General features: G+C 51.6%; 2 protein-coding genes across 2 annotated transcripts; both read right to left on the bottom strand.

Moving 5' to 3' along the window:
• Positions 1 to 916: 916 nt before the first annotated feature.
• NOX5 (NADPH oxidase 5) lies at positions 917 to 8,648 on the bottom strand. Its single transcript, XM_032195283.1, has 16 exons — positions 8,529 to 8,648; positions 8,013 to 8,163; positions 7,067 to 7,277; positions 6,490 to 6,724; positions 6,249 to 6,402; positions 5,224 to 5,399; positions 4,926 to 5,108; positions 4,251 to 4,383; positions 4,004 to 4,131; positions 3,321 to 3,482; positions 2,273 to 2,317; positions 1,919 to 2,043; positions 1,618 to 1,693; positions 1,407 to 1,506; positions 1,149 to 1,315; positions 917 to 1,048 (listed from the first exon to the last, which is right to left on the bottom strand). Exons 1-16 carry the CDS (start codon positions 8,646 to 8,648, stop codon positions 917 to 919), a joined length of 2,298 nt encoding a protein of 765 aa, XP_032051174.1.
• A 4,452-nt stretch (positions 8,649 to 13,100) lies between these two features.
• On the bottom strand, positions 13,101 to 18,837 carry LOC116493550. Its single transcript, XM_032195013.1, has 4 exons — positions 18,777 to 18,837; positions 15,802 to 15,839; positions 14,336 to 14,390; positions 13,101 to 13,917 (listed from the first exon to the last, which is right to left on the bottom strand). The coding sequence occupies exons 1-4, from the start codon at positions 18,835 to 18,837 to the stop codon at positions 13,454 to 13,456; spliced, it is 618 nt and encodes a 205-aa protein (XP_032050904.1). The 3' UTR covers positions 13,101 to 13,453.
• Between the last annotated feature and the right edge of the window lie 1,281 nt (positions 18,838 to 20,118).

Genomic DNA, 20,118 nt, shown 5'->3' with positions numbered 1-20,118 from the left:
AGCTGTGTTGCCCAGCTCCTTGCTGCACCCCGAACCAGCTCCGCACTGAGGGGCAGCGATGGGGTCCCCCAGAGTGAAGGTGCTGAGCCACAGCCCTGGGGACACCTTGGGGAAGGGAAAACCTCCCACCTCACACAGCTGGAGCCTCCTGCGGGTGCTGCGGGGACGTCCTGCTGATGGGCAGGACGAGGGGCACCAGACTGCCAAACCTGCACCGCCCCAAATCCAGGGCTGGGCTGGGATGGATGGGCTCCGGCGTGGGGCTGGGGCACTGAATCTGGGCCAGAACATCCCCAAAAAGCAGGAGAGAGGGAGGTCTCCCCACATCCCCACGGGTAACTTTACCCTGAAATGAGTGTTTTGTCTAAATTACTATATATTATTATTATTTTTTTTAACACAGAAGCAGCAGCGCATCGCACAGGCAGACCATAAAAGCACAAACCTGGCAGGGGACACACGGGTTTTGTTTGGAGGCGCCGTGGGGCCCCGTGGGCAGCCCTGAAGGGGCTTCACCAGCCCCCAACCACGTTCGGTGCTGGGGGGTCTGGAAGTCACCCACCCGCTGCCGAAGGGGGCACCCCTCAAATCGCTCCTTTTCCACCCAAAAGGGCACGAAGAGGCAAAGCCCGGCGTGTGCTGCGGGCAGGGGGCGGTGGGTGCCGAGCCCCCCCCGTACCCTGCGCTGCCTCCAGGCCCGGGGGTGCCGAGGGGGGGCCGGGGCCGAGCCGTGCGGTTGGCGAGGCTGCAGTGCCCTCCTGTGGGCACCGCTCCTCCGGCGCGCTCCTCCATCCCCAAAAGCGCTGGGACACGGGTCCTACCCCCCAAAAAAAACCCACCGAGGTGCTCCGGGGGACACCGAGCTGCCGCAGGAGGATGCCTTGAAAGGCAGCGGGTGCCCCCAGCGTCCCCCACATCAGAAGTTTTCCTTGAAGAAGCGGAAGCCGAAGCGCTCGCAGTGCGCTCTGACGACCTTGGCCAACGCCGGAGAGCCGCAGAAGAAGACCTGCACCTTCCCCTTCCTCTCCTCGGCCACCTTGCCAAACACCTAGGGCGAGGGAAGGAGGAGAAGAAGGGGAAGGGCTCAGGATCCTTGCGTGCCACTTTCGGTGCCCGGCACGAAGCGGCCGCCCCGCGCCAGCCCTCGCCTTGCTCCAGTCGGGGCGGCCGGGCTGCGTCCTGGCGCGCAGCCCCGTGATGGAGTCCTTGTGCTCCTTGGCGGCCAGCAGGTCCAGGGCCAGCTGCAGCCCCACGGCCCTCACGTCGCTCTTGCCCAGGGCGGCCGTCAGGTAGAGGTGCAGCTCCAGGAACCTCCCTGCGCCTCGCAGGGGAACCGGGGCTCGGGACGGTGCCGAGCGCCCCGGGAAGAGGGGGCTGTGCCGGTGCCCCCCTCGCCTCCCGCTCACCTCCCGGCTCCTGCTCATCCTGCTCCAGCTCCAGCTTCGCCAGCAGGCTGACGAACCACTCGAAGTGCTTCTGGTCCCGGTTTATCCAGATGAAGTCGACCTGGAAGGATGCAGACCCCGTTTCGGGGCCCGTTGGCAGCACGGGGGCCGACTGCAGCCCCCACATCCCCGGTGCCAACCCTCCTCCCGCGTGCCCCCAGCCCGCTCCCACCTTTCTTAGCGTCATGTCCTCGCCCCGCAGGCTCTCACACTGCTTATGGTTGTGGCTCTGCTTTCTCAGGCGATACCTGCACGGGTGGCACAGCCCTGCAGCCCCCTCGGCATCCCTCACACCCCACAAACAGCACAGAGACCCCAAGCACCCCACCCCACAGCCCCACAGCAGGCGCCCAGCCTGAATCCCCACAGGGTGAAGGTTAACACCGGGGGGGGACCCAGCTTTTGGGTCCTGTGCCCACAGTTTGGGAGGGGGAGGAACCCAAAGCAGCCCGAGCTCTGGGCACGGCCCCCACCTGTACATGATGCTCTGCAGGATGGAGGCGAAGGGGGTGATGCCGATGCCGGCCCCGATGAGCACGGCGTGCTCCGAGGTGAAGATCCTGCGCGTCGGGGTCCCGTAGGGGCCGTCGATGTAGCACTGGGAGAGAAAAGAGGCCGGGCGTGCAGAAACCCAGGGAGCCCACGAGCACTAAACCAGGGGCGCCAAGCCCCCGGCAGCGCGGGTGCACGCTCAGCCCCAGGCAGGACCCTCCCTACACACAGGGGCACGCACTTGAGGTGCTGGGCACACGCGTGGGGTCCCTGCCACAGGTCCCCAGCACATTTCTGGTCACCCAGAGCCGTGGACGGGCCGGGACATCCCTCACCTTGATGCTGCAGAGCCGATGGCTCTCGCCCAGCCCCGTGGAAACCTGCGGGTACAGAGCGCGGTGTCACCAGCAGGCAGGCGACCATCCCCTCCTGCCTGCTCCCAGAGCCCTGCGCTACGTCAGCGGGGCTCCTCGGCTTGCTTTTGGGGTTTTTCCTCCCTGTTTGGTGGGTTAGGCGAGCTCTGCTTTATTGGGGCTGTGCACATCGCTCCCAGGCCCTGTTGGAGCCAAGCTCAGCACGGGCAGCCCCATGAAACCCCCCAACACCACCCGCAGCCCCCGGTTTGGGGGTGTGCAGGGGCCTGGAAAAGGCACTTTGGGGCCCACCAGATGGGTGTGAGATGTTATCCAGATCCCAATCTCTTCGAGTGTTGCTTAAAAATGCAATTATCCGAATCCCCCAAAAAGGCAGGGAGCGGGCAACAGGTTTACAGCGGTGGCGATCGCCCTGGTGGCAGGAGGGGAGTCTCGGACAGATAACAGCCCAACAGCAACGGGGAGAGAAACTCATTAAAAACGGTGCATATAAATTCGTTATCTGTACTGCCTGCTCCCCCAGCTGTGGCAGAATCAATATCCTGAGAGCTTCTCATACCGGGTGATAAAAGCTGCCCAACGTGGCTCCCAGCGCCACGGCGCTCGCACGATTTATTTCCCACTTTGGGGACGGGGAGAACTTTCCCTCTTAAAAACATCTTTTTAAGAGGTTTTGGCCAATTTAAGAAGAAATGGGGTTGTCTCCCATTTCCCTGGGTTGCTTCTCCTGTCTGCTGGGAAGCGCCTTGGCTGTGGGACCCAGTAGGGATGAACCAGGGAACATTTGGGGCAGCACCAAATGCACGGGGTGCTGAGTGCCCCTGGGCATGGGGCGATGGGGGACGAGCACAGGGGATGCTGCCCCTGCAGTTTTTTCCTCTCAGCATCTCTGGGGTTGGGCCAAACCCCAAAGCCAGCGGGGCTGTGAGCACCAGGTGACAGCGAGGGGACCCTGCCCTGTCCCCTGGGGGCTCCAGGGGGGCTCGGATGTGTTGGTGAGGATGGGGACGGTGCTTACGGTGCTTCCCACCTCTGGTGAAGGGTCCTCGTCCGGCCTCCCCTGGGGGGCAGCGGGTGCCCCGGTGGCTCTGTACGATGTCAGCTCAATGGCTTCGTCCTCACCGGTGGCCACGGAGCCTCCTCCTGAGCCAGGCCTGGTGCAGGGAGCTGCCTGCAAGGTGACGGCATGGGGAAAGGGAGAGGGAGAAGGGAGAAGGAAAACAAAAAGGAAAAAAGAAAAAGGAAAAGGGAAAAGAGAAAAAGAAAAATGAAAAGGAGAAAATGAAAAGGAAAAAGAGGAAAAAGAGGAAAAAGAGGAAAAAGAGGAAAAAGAGGAAAAAAGAAAAAGGACCAAAAAAAAAGTAAAAAAGGAAAAAGGAAAAAGGAAAAAGGAAAAAAATAAAAAAGAAAAAGAAAGAAGAAAAAGAAAAAAGGGAAAAAAATTAAAAATAAAAAGAAAAAAAAAAAAGAAAAGAATAAAAAAAAGGGGAAAAAATAAAAAAGAATAATAATAAAAAAAAAAAAAAAAAAAAGAAGAAAAAAGAGAAAAGGAAAAGACATCCCTGGCTGTGATGCCCTGGGCACCTGGCACTCAGCCTGCAGTGCCTGGGGGCTGCACCCTGTGCGGGGACGTGCAGGGGCAGGACCCTGGGGTCGAGCCGGCATTTCAGCAGGGAGCAGAACCTCACCAACCTTCGCCCAGCGCCACCACCTCGCCCTTTGGAGGTTCCCACGGGGCTGCAGCACCTCGGGGTGCCTGCAGTACTCGTGCAGCCGGCTGGTCCACTGCCCCCGCGCCCGCACGTGCAGCCAGATGGTGCCTGCGGGGCGGCAGCACCCGGTGGCACGCGGGCACCAGGGGGTCACCCACCCACCCACCCGGCCGGCTGGAGGTCCCCGCGGTGCCAAACGAGCACCCCAAGGTGGGATTCGGGCGCACCTTGCTGCTCGGGGGCGCTGCTGATGGTGAACGGGTGCCACTCGTAGGCGGCGATGGCCGGGACGTTGAGGTAGACGTAGTCCCCGGGCCTGAAGCGGAACGAGCGCGGGCGCTGGACCACGAGGTGCGTCACCTGTGGCGTGGGGGGCAGCGAGCTGTCAGGCCTGGGAATCGGCTACCCCCCCAGGCCAAAGGCTTGGCAATGATTTGCCAACAAAATTTGAAATAAATGAATAAAGAAAAAAAGTGGAGAATGAAGAAAGGGCGTTCGCCTTTTGCCACAAAGATTCACCAATGCAGCGTGGATTCCTGGACGCTACCAAGTAACCCCCAAGCACATCTTTTCCATATAAACCGACGATCTGTTTTTATATAAAATCTGAGGATTTCGCCCATCCCTCTGAAGGCAGAAGAGCCGCACTGCTGTGCACACCGGGAGGGGACGTGGGGCTCTGTCCTTCCCATATGGACGAGCGCAGCCCCTCCAGCCACCATGCAAACACTTTGGACACGTCACCCCCCTCATCTTTTATCCCCTCCTCTCCCTTCTGCATTGAACGACCACAAACATCACTTGCACCCTGCCTGTCCCCAGGCTGTGAGGTGCCCTCGGGTATCTCAGGTGTCTCCCCCAGCAGCAGCAGAGGGCCCGGGGGTGGCACGGGGGCTGCAGACCTTGGAGGGCAGCAGGTTGACCTCCACGATGCGCAGCCCCACGGCACGGGAGACAACCAGGCCCACCGCCTTCTCCAGCACGAAGAGGCCCCCGGGCACCACGAACCACTTCCAGAAATTGGGGGCGTGCAGGAGGAGCAGGGCCCAGACGGAGACGTAGGAGAGGTGGCTCCAGTAGAAGACCTGCGGGCAGGGCGCCGGGGTCAGCGGTGGCACCAGGCGGGGGGACCCCAGCCCGGTCCCCATCCCCATGCCACATGTGGGAGCATTTTGGGGTTTCCCCGAGCAGGGTACACACCTCGAAGTGCCCTCCACGGCGGACGCAGGGGCTGGAGAAGGCGAGCATGGCAGCCAGCAGCCCCTGCAGAGCCAGCCCGGTCTGCGAGGCCGTGCCGCCGAGCCCCCCGCCGCCGGGACGTGCCGTCAGGAGGAATTCGGTGAGGGCACGGTGCCCGTCCTGCCGTGCCAGCCTGCCTGCGACACGGGGCTGGGATGGGGCACGGACACCCAAACCCAGCCCGATGGTGACTGGGACACGAGGGTGGCTTTGTGCTAAGGCACAGCCCTGTGGGGTTGCTCGGGAATTTTTTAATGTCACTTTTCTCCCCTCCAGCCCTCTGCAATGGCACCATGAGGGACTGAAGGGAGCTGAGGTGCCCAAAACCCCAAATCCCAGTGGACAAATCAGCACTTTGCCCAAAGGGCGAGTTTTGGCACCGTGGCATTGAGCACACAGAGTAAAACCCTGACTTTGAGCAGTTCCTGCCAATTTTTCCAGGCAGGCTGCAACCACCGAGGGCCTGCTGTGGGACTCGTACAGGGCTGGGCGCCACCGAGCCCGGAGCAGAGAGAGAAACCCCAAAACCCGGCCCTGGGAGCAGGGAGGGATGCGGGGAAGGATCCAGCCCTGCTCCGGCGCTGCCCGTTTGGAGAGCCGCTAGAGGGAGGCAGCAGCCAGCGCACGGACACAGCTCCGGGTGCCTGCACCCTGCCTGCATGGGCACCCAACCCTGGGGTGCAGGCACCCCCAGGGGACCCGAGAATACTCCTCTCCTTCCCCTGGGGAGCACCAAAGCCATTCCCAGCGCTGCCACCTGAGCAGGACGCAGAGCTGGCAGGCGCAGGGCACCCCTAGCTCGGTTCTCTCAGGCTCTCTACATTCGGGTTCCCCCTGTCCCGTGGATTTTGGCAGGGCTGTGTCCCCCCCCCAAGCTGTATTGTGCACGACACCCCTGCCCCAGCAGCAGCGGGCTCTGGGCAGGATGGGGAGCCCACCCCAGGGCTAACGGGGTGCATGGAAACAACCCAGGAGCTGCGACTTACTGAAGTTGGCCACGTGCGCGCCCGTGTGCACGGCACCCAGCGCCAGCACCACGTAGCCCATGAGCTGGTGGAGCCCCACGCTGTGGTCCAGCGGCAGCACCTGGGCCACGGGGGTGGCTCGCAGCCAGCTCAGGCACCTCCGCAGCATCAGCACCTGCAGGGGGGCAGCTGGGGATGGCGAGGGCGGTGGGGGGACGTCCCCCCAAAACCTCGCGCCCAAAACCCAGGACCCGGCGCTCACCGCGATGAAGGCGCAGTTGAAGTTCAGGCACTGCCCGCAGCCCCGGGCCACCGCCAGCCACCCGCCGAGGCCGGCGTGCCGCAGGGCAGCCAGGGTGAAGAGCAGGAGGTTGAGGCTGGTGTAGCCCCCCAGGAAGGCGAGCTGGCTGCCGTGGTTGTGCCAGTACGCCGCGGTCAGGTAGCGCGGCCGGCGGCTCCTCTCGGGGGGTGGTGGGGGCTTCAGCCAGCTCACGGCACTGCAGGGAAAGGCAGCACGCTGCTCACTGATGGGGAGCAGGGAACTGGGGTGGTTCTGGGGCCAGGCAAGCCCCCAGGCCTGCATCTGAGCCCTGCACCCAGCTGGGCACCAGTCCGCACACGGCCTTGCATCCGAACACTTTACGCATCGTAGCGCCGTCCTGGCACTGCTCCTGGCACCCAAACCCTGCACCCATCCCGGCATCCATCCCAGCACCCATCCTGCATCCAAACCCTGCACTGATTCTCCATCCAAGCCCTGCACCCACCAGGAGCATAACCCCACGCTGGAGCAGGAGGAAAAAGCCTCTCAACAAGGGGAGGGCGCAGCCCCGCGGTACCTGATGCTCAGGTTCTCCATCACCCCCGGGAAAGCCTCCAGCTCTGCCCTCAGCTCCTCGAAGGTGATGGAGCCGCTGCCATCCTTGTCAGCGGCCTCAAAGAGCGCCCTGGCCAGGTCATCCAGGCGTGGTGGTGGCAGTGACACGGCGCTCTCCCGCAGGCACGCCCGCAGCACCAGGCGCAGCTCGGCCGGGTCGATGGCACCGCTGCCTGCAGGCACCCGGCGGGCTGAGAGAGCCACCCCAGAGCCACATCACCCAACTTCACCTCCCCAGCAGCCTTAATGCAGAAATCGCCTCCCTGCCTCGCTCGCGGGCTCCCCGGGGAAGCTGTGCCAACAACGTGCCATCGATTCCTGGGTCTGCTGGTCTCGTTAAGGTGCCCTCGCTGGGGAAGTCCAGCAAACGGAGGCAGCGAATGACCCGAGTGTGGTCGGTGCTTTGAGACCCAGCTCCAGTTTTGGGAGGATGCTCCCGCCCGGGTCAGGCCGATTCACTCACAGATAAAAGGGAATCGGTGCAAATTCCAGCCCGAAATTAATTCCCATTCAGATGCTGCCACCTCGCGCTTGGCACCTCTCCATGGCCAAGGATAAAAGTGACACCCAGGGACACCCTGACATGAGCTGGTTAATTGCTGTCTTTCAGGTGGATTTTTGATATTTTCGTGGCAGGACAAAGGCAGCAGCGCTGTGCCAGCTAGATGCTTGCCTTTAACAAGGAGCTGCACAGACCCAGCTCCCCTTTATCGAGTTGTGCTTGACCCAGGAGGGGACTGGACTGTGGCACTAAATGCAGCGTGAGCAGCACAACCAGCACCACCTCCCCCCACATCTCCCCAAAAGCCACAACCCTGCCCATGCCCGGATGCCCAAAGAGCCGCGCTGCTCTGCCAATCATCACCACATTCAGAAAATACGATTTTTTCTCTTTTTCCTCATCTTACCATCTATGTCGTACACCTGGAAGAGGAACCTCAGCTTGTCCGTCTCGCTGCCGTGCACCAGCAGGCTCAGGGCGCTCAGCAGCTCCTCCAAGCTGATGGTCCCGCTCCCATCCGAGTCGAAGAGCGCGAAGAGCCGCTCGGCAAAGAAGGACTGCGGGGAGGAAAAATGCTCTGGGTGGCTGCGGGATGCTCTGTATGGCCCAAATCCTGGTGCTGCCAACAAAGCTCTCGCTGCCAGCAGTGTGAATTGCCCAGCAAATGCTCATGGTGGTGGACCAAAAGCAGGAGGGAGGAATGGAGGAAGCTTTTTGCAGGGTGATGGTGGCACGGTGACCTCCCCAGGAATGAGGAGGCTGAGATGTGGGGCGCTGGGGGGGCATTTTGCAGTTCCTGCTTGCTGCAGAGTACTTGGAGGTCCCTCTCTCTCCATCTCACACCACACCACGAGCTTTGCTGTCCTATTTTTATCCCTTTTAGCTGAGGGCTCAGCCTGCCTGCACACAGCGGGACACTCACCTCCTTCACCTTGAGAGCCGCTTTGAACTCCTCCAGGTGGATTTGCCTGTCCGCCCCGGCGATGCTCTCGAACTGCTTCGCCACCCAGCGCAGCCACGCCGCGTCCTCGCCCGCGCTCATGGCGCTGGGAGCCTGCGGGAGGAGCAAGGGGGAACGGGGTGCTTTGGGAAACCTCCTCCCAAAAGGGCTTTTTTTGTCATTCTGGCTACATTTCCACGACCCACAGAAGGGCTCCCCACTGCCTCACTTGGTTTTAATTCTCACGGCGTTACGCTCACAGCCAGCTTTATCACCAGGCCTGTGACCACAACCCAACCGTTCTGGTGTGCAGGGTGTTTAAACGCAGCCGATCGCAGCTGGCGGATGCTCTCCTGTTAATTTCCTTTATTTTACACCCCTTGTGCCATCAGGCAGCCTAACCTCGGGAAGGGCTCACCCTGCCCAATTCAACGGGGAGCTCGTCCTCCCCCCTGCGCTTCGGTCCCCATTCACCGGCCGTCAGGAACAGCCGGGGAAGTGTCTCCCTCATACTGCCACCCTTATTCCTTCCTGAACAAATCCTGCTTGTAAGGCAATAAACTGTGACTAAACCGGGGAGAAGGTTGCCATGGGAATGTCAGGAGCAGAAACCAGGTAGTAAAGCACTGGCGCTCCCCTCCTCCGGCTGCCGGGAGAGGGGCAGGACCCAGTGGGCACGGAGGGAGCAGGGGGGGCTTGGGGCAGGGAATATTTTGGGCAGGGAACAGGGAATATTTTGGGCAGGGAGCCCCACAGTCCAGAGTCACCCCTCCATCACCATTTGGTGGCACGGGGACGCGCACCCCACACGTTGGAGTTTGAAGAACAGGGAGAAATGCAGAGGAGCCAGCAGTCTGGCAAAACGTACAGGGATCAGCATCCACCCCCAAAGGCTGAAATATATTTTTGTTTGGCCCCAAACACTTCCCGCTGCCTCCTCCTGCACAGCTCGCTGTGAGCGCGGGGCCGTGCCAGGGCTGATTGGTGTGAAGAGATCCAGGACCTGGGGAATCCCTTTATATTTGACACCATCTAGATGCTCAGCTTACCTCCAAGGTACCAAACCATCCCCAAACACACCTCCCTGGGACGTGGCAGGATCGTTATGCACGTACAGAATTATTTCCTTAGCCACGATAAAATTTTAATTCGCAGTGATGCCGAAACACGATTACAGCAAACAGATTTTAAAATAGCACACGAAAACGTGCAAATATTTTAACCCAATTGAGAGCTGACAAATAGGTGCTGTGGATACGGCGTGCTGCCGAGCTTCCCTGTGAGGCAGTGTCGTTTCAAGGAGGTTGCTCTCCCGCTGTCCCAGGACAGCAGTATTTCCCCCCAAACTGTTTTATTTTGCCTGAACTTGCAGCATTCCCTGCTGGGCCCCCAGCAGAAACCACGCGCAAGTTCTGAACCGAGCTGAAGCTGTCAATTCACAGCCCAGATAAATTCACCAAGGTCATGAAACTGTTTACTAGCAGCGGGTAGAGTAAAACATAAATCATCCTCAAGTACGTGCTGGGTCTTACGGACACAAGTCCCCCTTTATACCCAGTGCTTCCCCTGAACAAACATACTGTGGGCATCTCAACCAGAAAAGACCTAATGTGCTGATGTGACACAATAATTTACGGTCAGGCTGCTACCAAAAGAACAGAATTTAATATAAAGAAGAAAACCTAACACACTGCAGTCAGACAGCTGACTCTGCACGGGGTGGGATGCTGGATTACCTGCTCCCCTTCGAGCCAGCTGATATTCCAGCCGAAGTCTGTTTTATTTCAGTTCTTGAGTTAAACTTCTTGTATAAATTTATGAAAATAAGTCTGACAAGTCAGCCCTTCCAAAAAAGCCCTTCTGTCCTCCCTGCCTGCAGAGTTTCCCCTCTCAGGCTCTCCAAGCAACCCCGAGCCCGGAGCCTTCGCAGCGCTGGGAGCTGCCAGCAGACAGGAGCCCAGCACCACAGACACTCAGAGCACAGCTCAGGCTGCTTCCCTATCACTTCCTACCCATTCAAGCTACTTTCTAGTCAAATTACATACCTGCAAAATTTTATGGGATGGGGCCTCAAACTGTCTCCAAATTTGGCCGCTTTTTATCCTGGCACTAAACCATTTTGCTATCGACATATTTTGACTGGAGAACCACAAAGAGCACGGCTGAACAAACCTTTGTTTTTATCTCCAGAACTGGAAGCGTTCAGAGCTGGTCACTGCCTAAAGACGTGCAGCTTTTAGTGCAGTTACAGCAGCTCTGAGACGCTTGTGCTCGGTGGCAGGGGGAAATCAGCGTCCCATGGGATGGGGGCAGTGCTTGAGTCCCCTCAGTTCAACCTTTTGAAAGAAGGATGGAGATAATGCAGTTTACCAGCTTACCTAAAACTCATCACTCAGTGCAGAAAGACAGTCAAAAAAAAAAAAAAAAAAAGAGCAAAGTGTCTTCCTACACAAAAAAACAAACAACTATCTTTTTATTAAATGAAAATAAGAATTTTCTGCATACACAAATAAACTGACCACAAATTTAAGTGTTAGATGTGAGAAATTAATATTCTTCAGCAGTCAGAGAAGGCTTTTTAGTTTTTTTTTTTTTTAAGAAAAAATACTATCCAAAAATTTCTGAAGAAATATGATTTAAATAATTGCTCACCCGTATAATTTAGTCTTTCATGTTAAAAATACGCACAGAATCATGATGATTTAAGAGCTGTGCTCCATTTCTTTTCTTAGAACTAAGCAAAACACACTTGATCACTTTATAGTTTCACAAACTTATCTATAATGGATACTTTAAATACTCAAATGAAGCACAAATAGGGCACATTTTTATAGACCAATCTATATCAGTCTAAAGAATTATCCTCAAAATATATGATTTCCTTTTTAAGAAAAAAAAAAAGAAATCTAGCTGATTTTGCATTTACCACCCATTAGAATATTTGCATTAAGGCAAAAAAAATGATGCACATATGCATATATTAACAAACCATGCAACTATATATTCATATATTTTATAACTCTGCTCTGATTTGACGCAAATGTTTTGACAAAGCAAAAAAGTTAAAGATCTTTAGATTATCTGAAAAATTGCAAAAATGACAAAACTTTTCATTTGAAGAATCGTACATTTCGGCATTCTTAATTCTTAAACTCACCTTAAATCAAATGAGTTACAGCTTTCAGTCTTGTTTATTCAAAGATCCAGAGCTCTTCAGGCAGCTGTGAGCTCAGATCTAAGTGATTTTGCCATGGAGATGCCTACCCTTTTAAAGGTTTAAGGTAATTTCATCCTGGTAAAGCTTTTCATGTCAAATTAAAAAAAAAAAAAAAAAAAAAGATTTCCACAGAACCATTAAGGAGCATCTGGCTGTGACATCTCCATAATTACCTCATTATTTCAGAACTACTTTGAAACTGTCTTATGGATCCCCATCTAAAGACTCGGAAAATAAAAGAGCACATTTGGTTCTTCAAATGCCAGTAATCAAGTTCTTCACCCAAAACACCACCGAACATCAGCTGCGACTGCTCCCGGGGGCAGTGGGTGCTGCTCGAAGGGCGATGCAGAAACCCCAGCCACGACCCCTCCAAATACGACTGCCCCATAACAGAGCACAGCTCACTCACATCCATGGTGGCAAAATATTTACAAAAGAGGGATGTGAAACCCCACTTATTTTTCATAATGTTGGCCCCCCCGGTAGGAGGTGCTCCAAGGGACCCTCACCAGCCCAGGGCTGCACCGCGCGAGGCACCGAGTGCCCAAACCTCCATCCAGCACGCCTCAAGGTGTATTTTGGTGAATTTTGGCATTTTGAAGAAAAGCCAAACTGTAAGAAAACAAAAATAACGTAAGGCTCCAAAATCTGGCATTTAGCAGCAGAAAATGTAAATGTGGCATTGTACTGTTTTTAAGTAATGATGTATTTTCCAGTGATCAAAATGAAAATATGATCACCAAAAAAAAAAAAAAAAAAAGGAGAAAGTGTTGGAGACAATTTATTTTCATGCCATTAATGTAGAACATTAAGTATAATCTAAAAATATTAAAAATATGACTGACTTTGGTGGTCATCTCCTGTAGAAGCATATGAAACACAAAAATTAGGAAAAGACCATCGAGCATTTCTCTTCATTTCAGTATTTTATTTCCAATTTATCATTGTCACACAACAGGCATGAGACAGAACTTTTATAAATAACTTAATTACGGGGATAAATAGTTATATCTGGCTTGGATGACTGTTTTTTAATTTTAAAACTTCACATAAAGACTATGACAATATTCCAGATATTAGTATTAATATATATATATATATATATCCCCCATATATTCCATATATATATGGAATTCCTTTATAGCTCTTAAAAGCCTGGTGTAGAAATCAGTATCTTCTCAAGATTTTTTCTTGTAGTGCTCTGGCTTCCACTGAAACACTTTTTAGAGCCTTAGACAATGGAGCAACTTTTTCAGCAATGTCCTCCATTATAATTATCAATATATATATATTTTTTATTAAATTTATTACTATATGAATTTAACTGAGGGCTAAAATCTTAAAGCAGGTTAATCAAAGATCTTACTTTCCTGGTTTCTACTGAGCTCTCCTCCAGACCTAATGGACAGAGATGGAGAGGGAGGAGCTGAGGAAGTTTTATAAAAGTTATGTGGTTGCTTTTGCAAATTCTCTACTTCTAGTTCCTGAGCTTTTGCTTTCTGGATCCCATCCAATTCAATGTGCCCATTGAGGTGTGGGGTTTTAATGCTGTCAGATGCATTCCCTACCGCTATCTATAACGTTTTAATCATTCCCAAGATGACTTTGGCTAGAACTCGATGTTCCATCTTTTTACAGCAATGCAACTTTTTTCAACATTTTGCTAGTAGGTTTTGGGTTTTCAAACTTACTTGCGATTTTTGGCATCACTTTTTTTAAAACATTCTTTGAAAACTTCACTAAATCCATTTATTAGCTGATCAAGAATCTTATCTTTCCCCTTTGGAACAGCAGTTTGCAGTATGAAGGCCAGCTCTTCCAGTGCTGCTGTCAGCTGAGCAGACTCAAAAACACACGAAGCAGCAGAAAAATCTGGGTCAGCTTGGAGAGTCAGAAGTGATGGCATAGTTGGAGTAGGTTCTCTTGTCATTGCAACCTTTCCCGTTTTTTCTGGCTTCTCAGCATACTTCTTGTATACTTTTAACCAAAGAGCATCGACGGTATCATTACGAGGGGGTGTCGCTGCTGAAGGCGCAGCCAGAGCGCCCTGCGAGGGATCGTTGCGCATGACGTGATGCAAAACGTCCACGAGGTTCTTCAGGGTTTCCTCTTCTTTACCTGCCTCTGTCCTAGAGAGGGTTGCTTGAGGTGCTGCAAAAGATAATTAAACAGCTTTTACCTTCTGCATTCGTGCGGATGTCAGGTGTATATTGGCTTTGCTCACCCTTCAGTCAATATCACAGATAAACTTTAGTACAAATGCACTTTTGCTAGAATAATTATCATCTTTATATTTAAAGAAAATCCATTAGTGCTGCCATACTAGATGGTAACCCTACTTTCTGGAAGGATGAATAATGCAGTGAATTCTCCAGTTCACACCGTCTCTGCACTGAAATGGAGTTTTTTTCCATGCTGCTCCCAAAAGCTGCAGCTTTTTATGTCCCAATGAGCACAGGAAGCCCTCATCAAGAACTTTTGGGTTGAAGTCAGTCCTGCTGCTCAGCATGCAGCTGAACTGCAGGGTTTTCTAGGGGATCATTGCTGTGAAAGGGAAAAAAGTTCTTACCACGGGCTGTGTCCTCAGCTGAAATCTCAGCAGGGGAGTACGGTTGCAACATCTTCTGTCAAATAGAAAAACTAACTTTAATCACATCAGAATTTCCAGCTCATTGAAGTGATAATATTATAATTGCCGTATTATCCCACTGAATTTTTAAGCTCAAATTAAGACAAACTACTGTTAAAAAGTTGGATGGAGGGAGACATCTTTAATTACCATGCTATGCCTAGAAAGGCCTGGAAACTCAAAGTTAAGGTTACCATTTTTAGTAACAAAGTAATCAAACCAGGACAAGGGGGGGAAAAAAATCAGTATATTCGTGAATACATTCTTTACCATGATCACAACTCATAAATTTGCTTCTCCTCTACATGCACTACGTGGGGGATAATACAGGCTTTTTCAAGTTTAAGAATGTCTACATCCAACTTGAAAATGAGCACTTTTAACTGAACATTTTAATTTGCACTTTGCTTTCCTACTTTTTTTTTTGGACAAAATTACAGCAGGCAGATTCTAAATGGCTATCTGGTCTGCACACCAAGATGCAAGAAATGTAGTTTTCTACACATGCCAAACTTTGAACATGAATTAAGATATAGTCCAGCCTTAAAAGCCTCTTATGAAGCTAGTTGGCCCTAGAGGTATACAGTATATTCTTTTATCATTAGACTAAGTATTTTTGAAGAGCACAGTATAACTAAGGAAATACAACTTTGGAAGCGTACCTCCAACTGCAAGAACACACACTGCACTATGTAAAATTACTTGCATCTCAGAAGCAGCAAAGTTCCTCTCCCCAAAGCTATTCTAGAACACTGGACAAAGCTGATCATCACTAACAACTACAATAAAACGTCACAAAATTCACAGCATATCACTAAATTTTGAAAACCATGGAAATCCCATTATTAAGTTCAAAAAATCATGAAATCAGAAGTCAGTGGATGACTGTTGTTCCTACATCATCACTAAAACCCTAGCACTGGAATAGTGTGGCATATAGAAACTGAGTGACAAGTTATGAAAAACGTCACTCGGTGAAAAAGATGCTCTTCACTAATACTAAATAAGCACCTTAAGGAAAGGTCCCACCTTGCTAATTTTCAAATTAAATTCATCCAGGTCTTTCCATACTGAGAACCTATTAGGATTTCCCTTTGCCTCCCTTGACATTGCTCCCATAAAAATCATCAGGAAAGCTCCCCGATAGTTTTGAGAGCAGAAGAATTTGGCACATACGCTCAGCAGCATCAGAGCAGTCAGTGACTAATGAGAAAAGTCTTTGGCTTTAAGACAAGGGAAAAAGAAATGAGACATATTACATTGATGAAAAGTACCCCAGAATGTCACTAATTGTGTCTATCCAGGTGGGATGAGAAAGATTCTTCTCTTCAAAGAACCTCTGCCACTCTGCGAGCACAAATACACATAAATACATTCACGTCTCAAATCCCCCTCATTAAAATTACCTTCACGCGTTTCACATTCCTCAAATTATGCTGCAATGCTAAAAGAAAGAAAAAAAAAATAGAGACATAATCAGTCACTCAACACAAACACAAGCAACGTGATCTCAGTTTTTGGTACACAGGCCTGAATCTGCTGTTCTCTGTAGTTCGTAATCTTCTGCTTTGAATAGAAGTTGCCATGTCACAAGCAGCCCTGGTAAAGGAAAGCTGCACAGCCCTCCGGTGAAAGCACAGAAGAGGCTGGGCTCTTTTTTACAAACAGTTTTTTTGTTTGGTTGTTTTTTGTGCAATGAGTCCTCTGGAAATCATACAGATTTTTTCCAAAATATGCATTCTCCCATGAAACTAGAATTTGCTTCAGAGGATCAGGGCCTCTAAAAACAAAGAGAAGATGAAATGATTTCCCCACGGAGCCTCTTACCAAAAACACCACACCAAAGATCCCTGTCTAGTGGTTAAGCACCTACAATGAAACCCTGCAGAGTCTCGTTACTGACCCCCTAGGTAATGTGATGAATTTCCTCTCCCAGCACCACGCTGCCCTCATAATTCCCCAGGTACATATTTGAAAGTGTTCAAACACTCACAGAAACCTAGAGCTTTATTTGGGGGGACTGACTTCAGCCTTGCATAATCCACTCACCCTACGACTTCAGAGCGAGCGCGAATAAAGCTGGCAGCAACGTGCCCACACGAGGCTACGTGAGCACAGAACATCCTGCTGGTCCCTCCTGAGCCACACAAAAGAGCAGCTTTGGAAAAATACATGAAAGCTAATGTAAAAATGAGATCTGATCGGCTACTGCTGGATAAAGGAGCTGTGCGAGTTGCCACCTGGGCTACTGGATGTGCGGCAGAGCCAGCCTAGTGGCCAGCCGGTGCTGTGATGGGATCACCACAACGGCTGTGGTACTGCCAAGAACTTTTATTTTATTATATTCATTTAAGAACTGCCCTTCCGTAAGGCTCCAGAATTAAAAAGACACACAAAGGAAAAATGACAAAGACAATAATGAACCTTAACAGAAAGGTTGTGTTACAGAAACTGCTCAGCATGAAATACTTCACATTATTTCCTAAATCTGTGCTTGCCTGAGATGCCAACAGTGTAAAATACCAACAGTTTCAGTTACATCAGGAACCAAAAGCTTGTAAACAGAGTTGAAAAAAAAAAAAGGAAAAAAAAAATCAAACTATGTTATAAAATCAAATTTAAGTATTATACTTTTTTTTTTTTTTTTTCTTTGAGAAACATCATGCAATTTTGGCTGAAAGACTGCAAATATACTTCTGTCTTTCATGAGGCTTCATCAAAACCTTACCGTGTAGATAACAACTCAGAGTCTGTAACTCTTTTGGCCAGAAGTTGTTTTCAGAACAGCATCCACACAAGAAACCATGTTTGGAGCAAACGAGTTTGACCTCTGATGTCAAAGAGCTTTCCTCACACGATCGGTTCTCTAACAAGTCAGGTTTTACAGAGACTTTCACAGTGCCTTCAGCTGCGTGAAGACTTCTACCTAATTTCATATCTGAGATAAAAAACTTAAAGACCAACGATTAACCTGAGAATAGGGAAATTACTGCTAAATCCCTACTCAAGCAATGGAAAAATTTGAAACTATGGGATCTCAAAGGGTTTACAGTGGAGAAAGTATACCAATTAACCCATTTTGTCTGTAAATTAAATAAATAAATAAAAATCCCCCAAACCCCTGCAGTCCAGAAGATGGCAGGCCTCTTTGGTGACTACCAGAGATTTGCCGTTTCTGGAGGACAGATGTAAATTGGAAAGAGAGGAAGAGGACCAGGGCTGTCAAGAAAAATATTGATTTGCACTCAGCTGTCTTCTTTAAAGTTTCCTCCAGGCCTCCCCAGAACAGCAAACGGGGACTTGGTGCTGGATCCTGCTGCGGATGATGTTTTAACAGTTCATTCAGGCAGAAATTTGCAGAGACTTCAAGATGTTATTACTACAGAGGAAGCAAAGCCCAGTATAATTTTTATTTCTGTAAAATTTTCTCTACTTAAAAACATGCATTCTGCAGAAAGGTACAGAGAAGACTCTGTGCACGTGCCAGAGATTTACTCTAGTTCATTCATAGCAAGGAGATAAATTTTTGGGGCTTCTCTAACAAGTTGCTGCTGAGGGAACTCTCCAAGGGACAAAGGTGGGTTATGCAGCACGACTAACACGAGCAACAGCTTCACACAGGTCCAGCCAGAGCCCTGGGTACAGGCAGGAACATCTCATCTCCTCCTTTCAAAGGCTACAAAGCGATGCGCCGTGGGAGAGCTCACACTCAGCATAAATTCCTGGGTGTCCTGAGGCATGCTCCTGTCCCTGTGCTGTCCCAGCACCATCTCATCCTCCTGATCCTATCCTGCCTTCGACTTCCAGCCCTGGGGCTGTGCACCCTCTTTTCACCTGACCGCAGTGCTCTGGGCAAAGTCTGGATGGAAGCTGGCATCACGAGCAGCAGCAGCACGCTGTTATAGAGCGTGCCTGGGGTTTGGGACCTAACCAAACCCACCGAAACAGAGGGTACACTTCAAAATGAGAGTGACACAAAGAAATATGTAGAAAGGGAGATGAAGAAAATGAAATTTACAGACATGAGTAGCAGGAGAAGCAGGGCCAGGCTCTCAGCACCTCGCGCTCTGCCTCCCCAGCAGGATGCCACCGCTCTGTGCTGCACAAGAGCTGTTTCAGCTTACCACTTCCCTAAATTCATGCACATTGTGTTCCTTCAAGGCCATCGTGATGTAACGGAGAGACAACCCTCACCCTGCAACAGGCAGGACACGCATATATGCGAGCACACAGCAGCTCCGTGGCTTGCAGGCACTTCTCCACCGAACACCTTCAGCAGGGTAAGGACCGCTCTGCTCAAACCCGTCCTGCCTTTAACCACGGGCACTCCGGGGCTGGTTTGCAGCTAAGGAAGGCTCCCCCCGGTCCCGGCCCCACTCACCGCGGGGCGGCAGCACCGACAGCACCGGCAGCAGCCCCAGCACTGGCAGCAGCCCGGCCATGGCGCCGGTAACGGCCGGGGCGCGCCCGGCTTTGCGCACACCCGGGGGGGCGCACGGGGCAGGCGCACGGTCCCAACTCGGCTGCGGAAAAAAAAAAACAAAACTAGAAGCAGGATAGCCCCAAATCTGCGCCTGGCTGAGTGGCTGAGGATGGATGGATGGCACCGGTAGGTGGGCACGCGGGAAGTTGCTCCTCCGGGACTGTGCGCAGGGGAAATGGAGTGGATGGTGTTGGGTATCATCAGCTGCTGCTTTTGGGGCGATGGGTCTGGTTAACGCTTCCTTTAGGAAATGAGGAGGTGGACAAGAGGTGGCTGCAGCCTGTGTCTGACTGAGAAGGATTTGGTGCCCTTAGCCCTTACCTACAACCGCTTGCTAAGAAGAGGCTGAAGGAATCTGGAACCAAGAGAGCCTGGGGTGGCTTCTTCCTACCCCAATACTCCCCTAAGAGATTTCCCTGGTGCCAGGGGAAAGATATTGAATGGCTAAATAAGATACTGCACCTGGAAAAGGAGGAATGAGCTCTGCATCATTTAAACACCCATCAGAAACACTCACAGAGTACGCTGGAGCATTTTTCTGTACAGACCAGACCCGACATGAGCACCTTTCTGAGAGGGACCACATCAGTATGCCCTAATAAAAAGGTCTCCCTTCTTCCTGTGACCTTTATAAAGCAGCCCCATCGGTCCATACAACTTGAACTGCCTTTCAGCAGCTGTGTCACAACACAACAGGCAGCAAAGGACTGCTACAGAAATGCAAGCAACTTAGGGGCACAAAAGGGTAAAAGACACCACCATGAAAACAAGTTGCTATGCGCAACAGACATTAAAATGTCAATATCGTGATGGGAAAGAAGGCAGCTAAGAGGTGTTAAAATTCAGCTTTCTGCTTGGACAGTCTCAGAAGGTTTGGTCTGGGGGAATCAGCACACCATGAGAACAGCCATCCTCCAGGTAGCGATGACTGCAGCGGGATCCCATGTCAGAGAATGCCAGGCTTGCATTGCCTAAGGAAAAATGGACCATGAGCATTCATATTTAAAGAACAGCAGGAATAAAACCAGGGAGACATTAGCAGGAACTGACAGGGAAAAAAAAAAAAAGCAGTCTGTGGATACTGGAAAAAGATATAATCTGGACTGAAACCTGGCTGTGCAGGCGCAGTGACTGAGCGCTCCGCTTCTCCCGCTGCGCAGCTATTTCTGGGCTTGGAAAGAAATCCTCTAGAGGGAGTTGGAAAATTGTTTAAAGGATTTTCCTCTTCCTTTCAGTCTGA

Source organism: Aythya fuligula, chromosome 11 (assembly GCF_009819795.1).
Source record: "Aythya fuligula isolate bAytFul2 chromosome 11, bAytFul2.pri, whole genome shotgun sequence".
Lineage (NCBI taxonomy): Eukaryota > Metazoa > Chordata > Aves > Anseriformes > Anatidae > Aythya > Aythya fuligula.
Note: the sequence above shows the minus strand (reverse complement) of the source record. Positions and strands in the feature narration are given on the sequence as shown.

What these genes read in the sequence shown, in the direction of transcription:
- NOX5 (XM_032195283.1), bottom strand. Translation starts at nt 8,648, where the DNA reads ATGAGCGCGGGCGAGGACGCGGCGTGGCTGCGCTGGGTGGCGAAGCAG. An exon ending in CGGCTCTCAAGGTGAAGGAG is followed by an intron (nt 8,164 to 8,528) that starts GTGAGTGTCCCG and finishes TCCTCCCCGCAG; the next exon opens with TCCTTCTTTGCCGAGCGGCT. An exon ending in TGGGAAGCACCGTAAGCACC is followed by an intron (nt 2,318 to 3,320) that starts GTCCCCATCCTC and finishes CTGTACCCGCAG; the next exon opens with GTTTCCACGGGGCTGGGCGA.
- LOC116493550 (XM_032195013.1), bottom strand. Translation starts at nt 18,837, where the DNA reads ATGGCCGGGCTGCTGCCAGTGCTGGGGCTGCTGCCGGTGCTGTCGGTG. An exon ending in GGAATGTGAAACGCGTGAAG is followed by an intron (nt 14,391 to 15,801) that starts GTAATTTTAATG and finishes TCTATTTGACAG; the next exon opens with AAGATGTTGCAACCGTACTC. An exon ending in AGCTGAGGACACAGCCCGTG is followed by an intron (nt 13,918 to 14,335) that starts GTAAGAACTTTT and finishes TATCTTTTGCAG; the next exon opens with CACCTCAAGCAACCCTCTCT.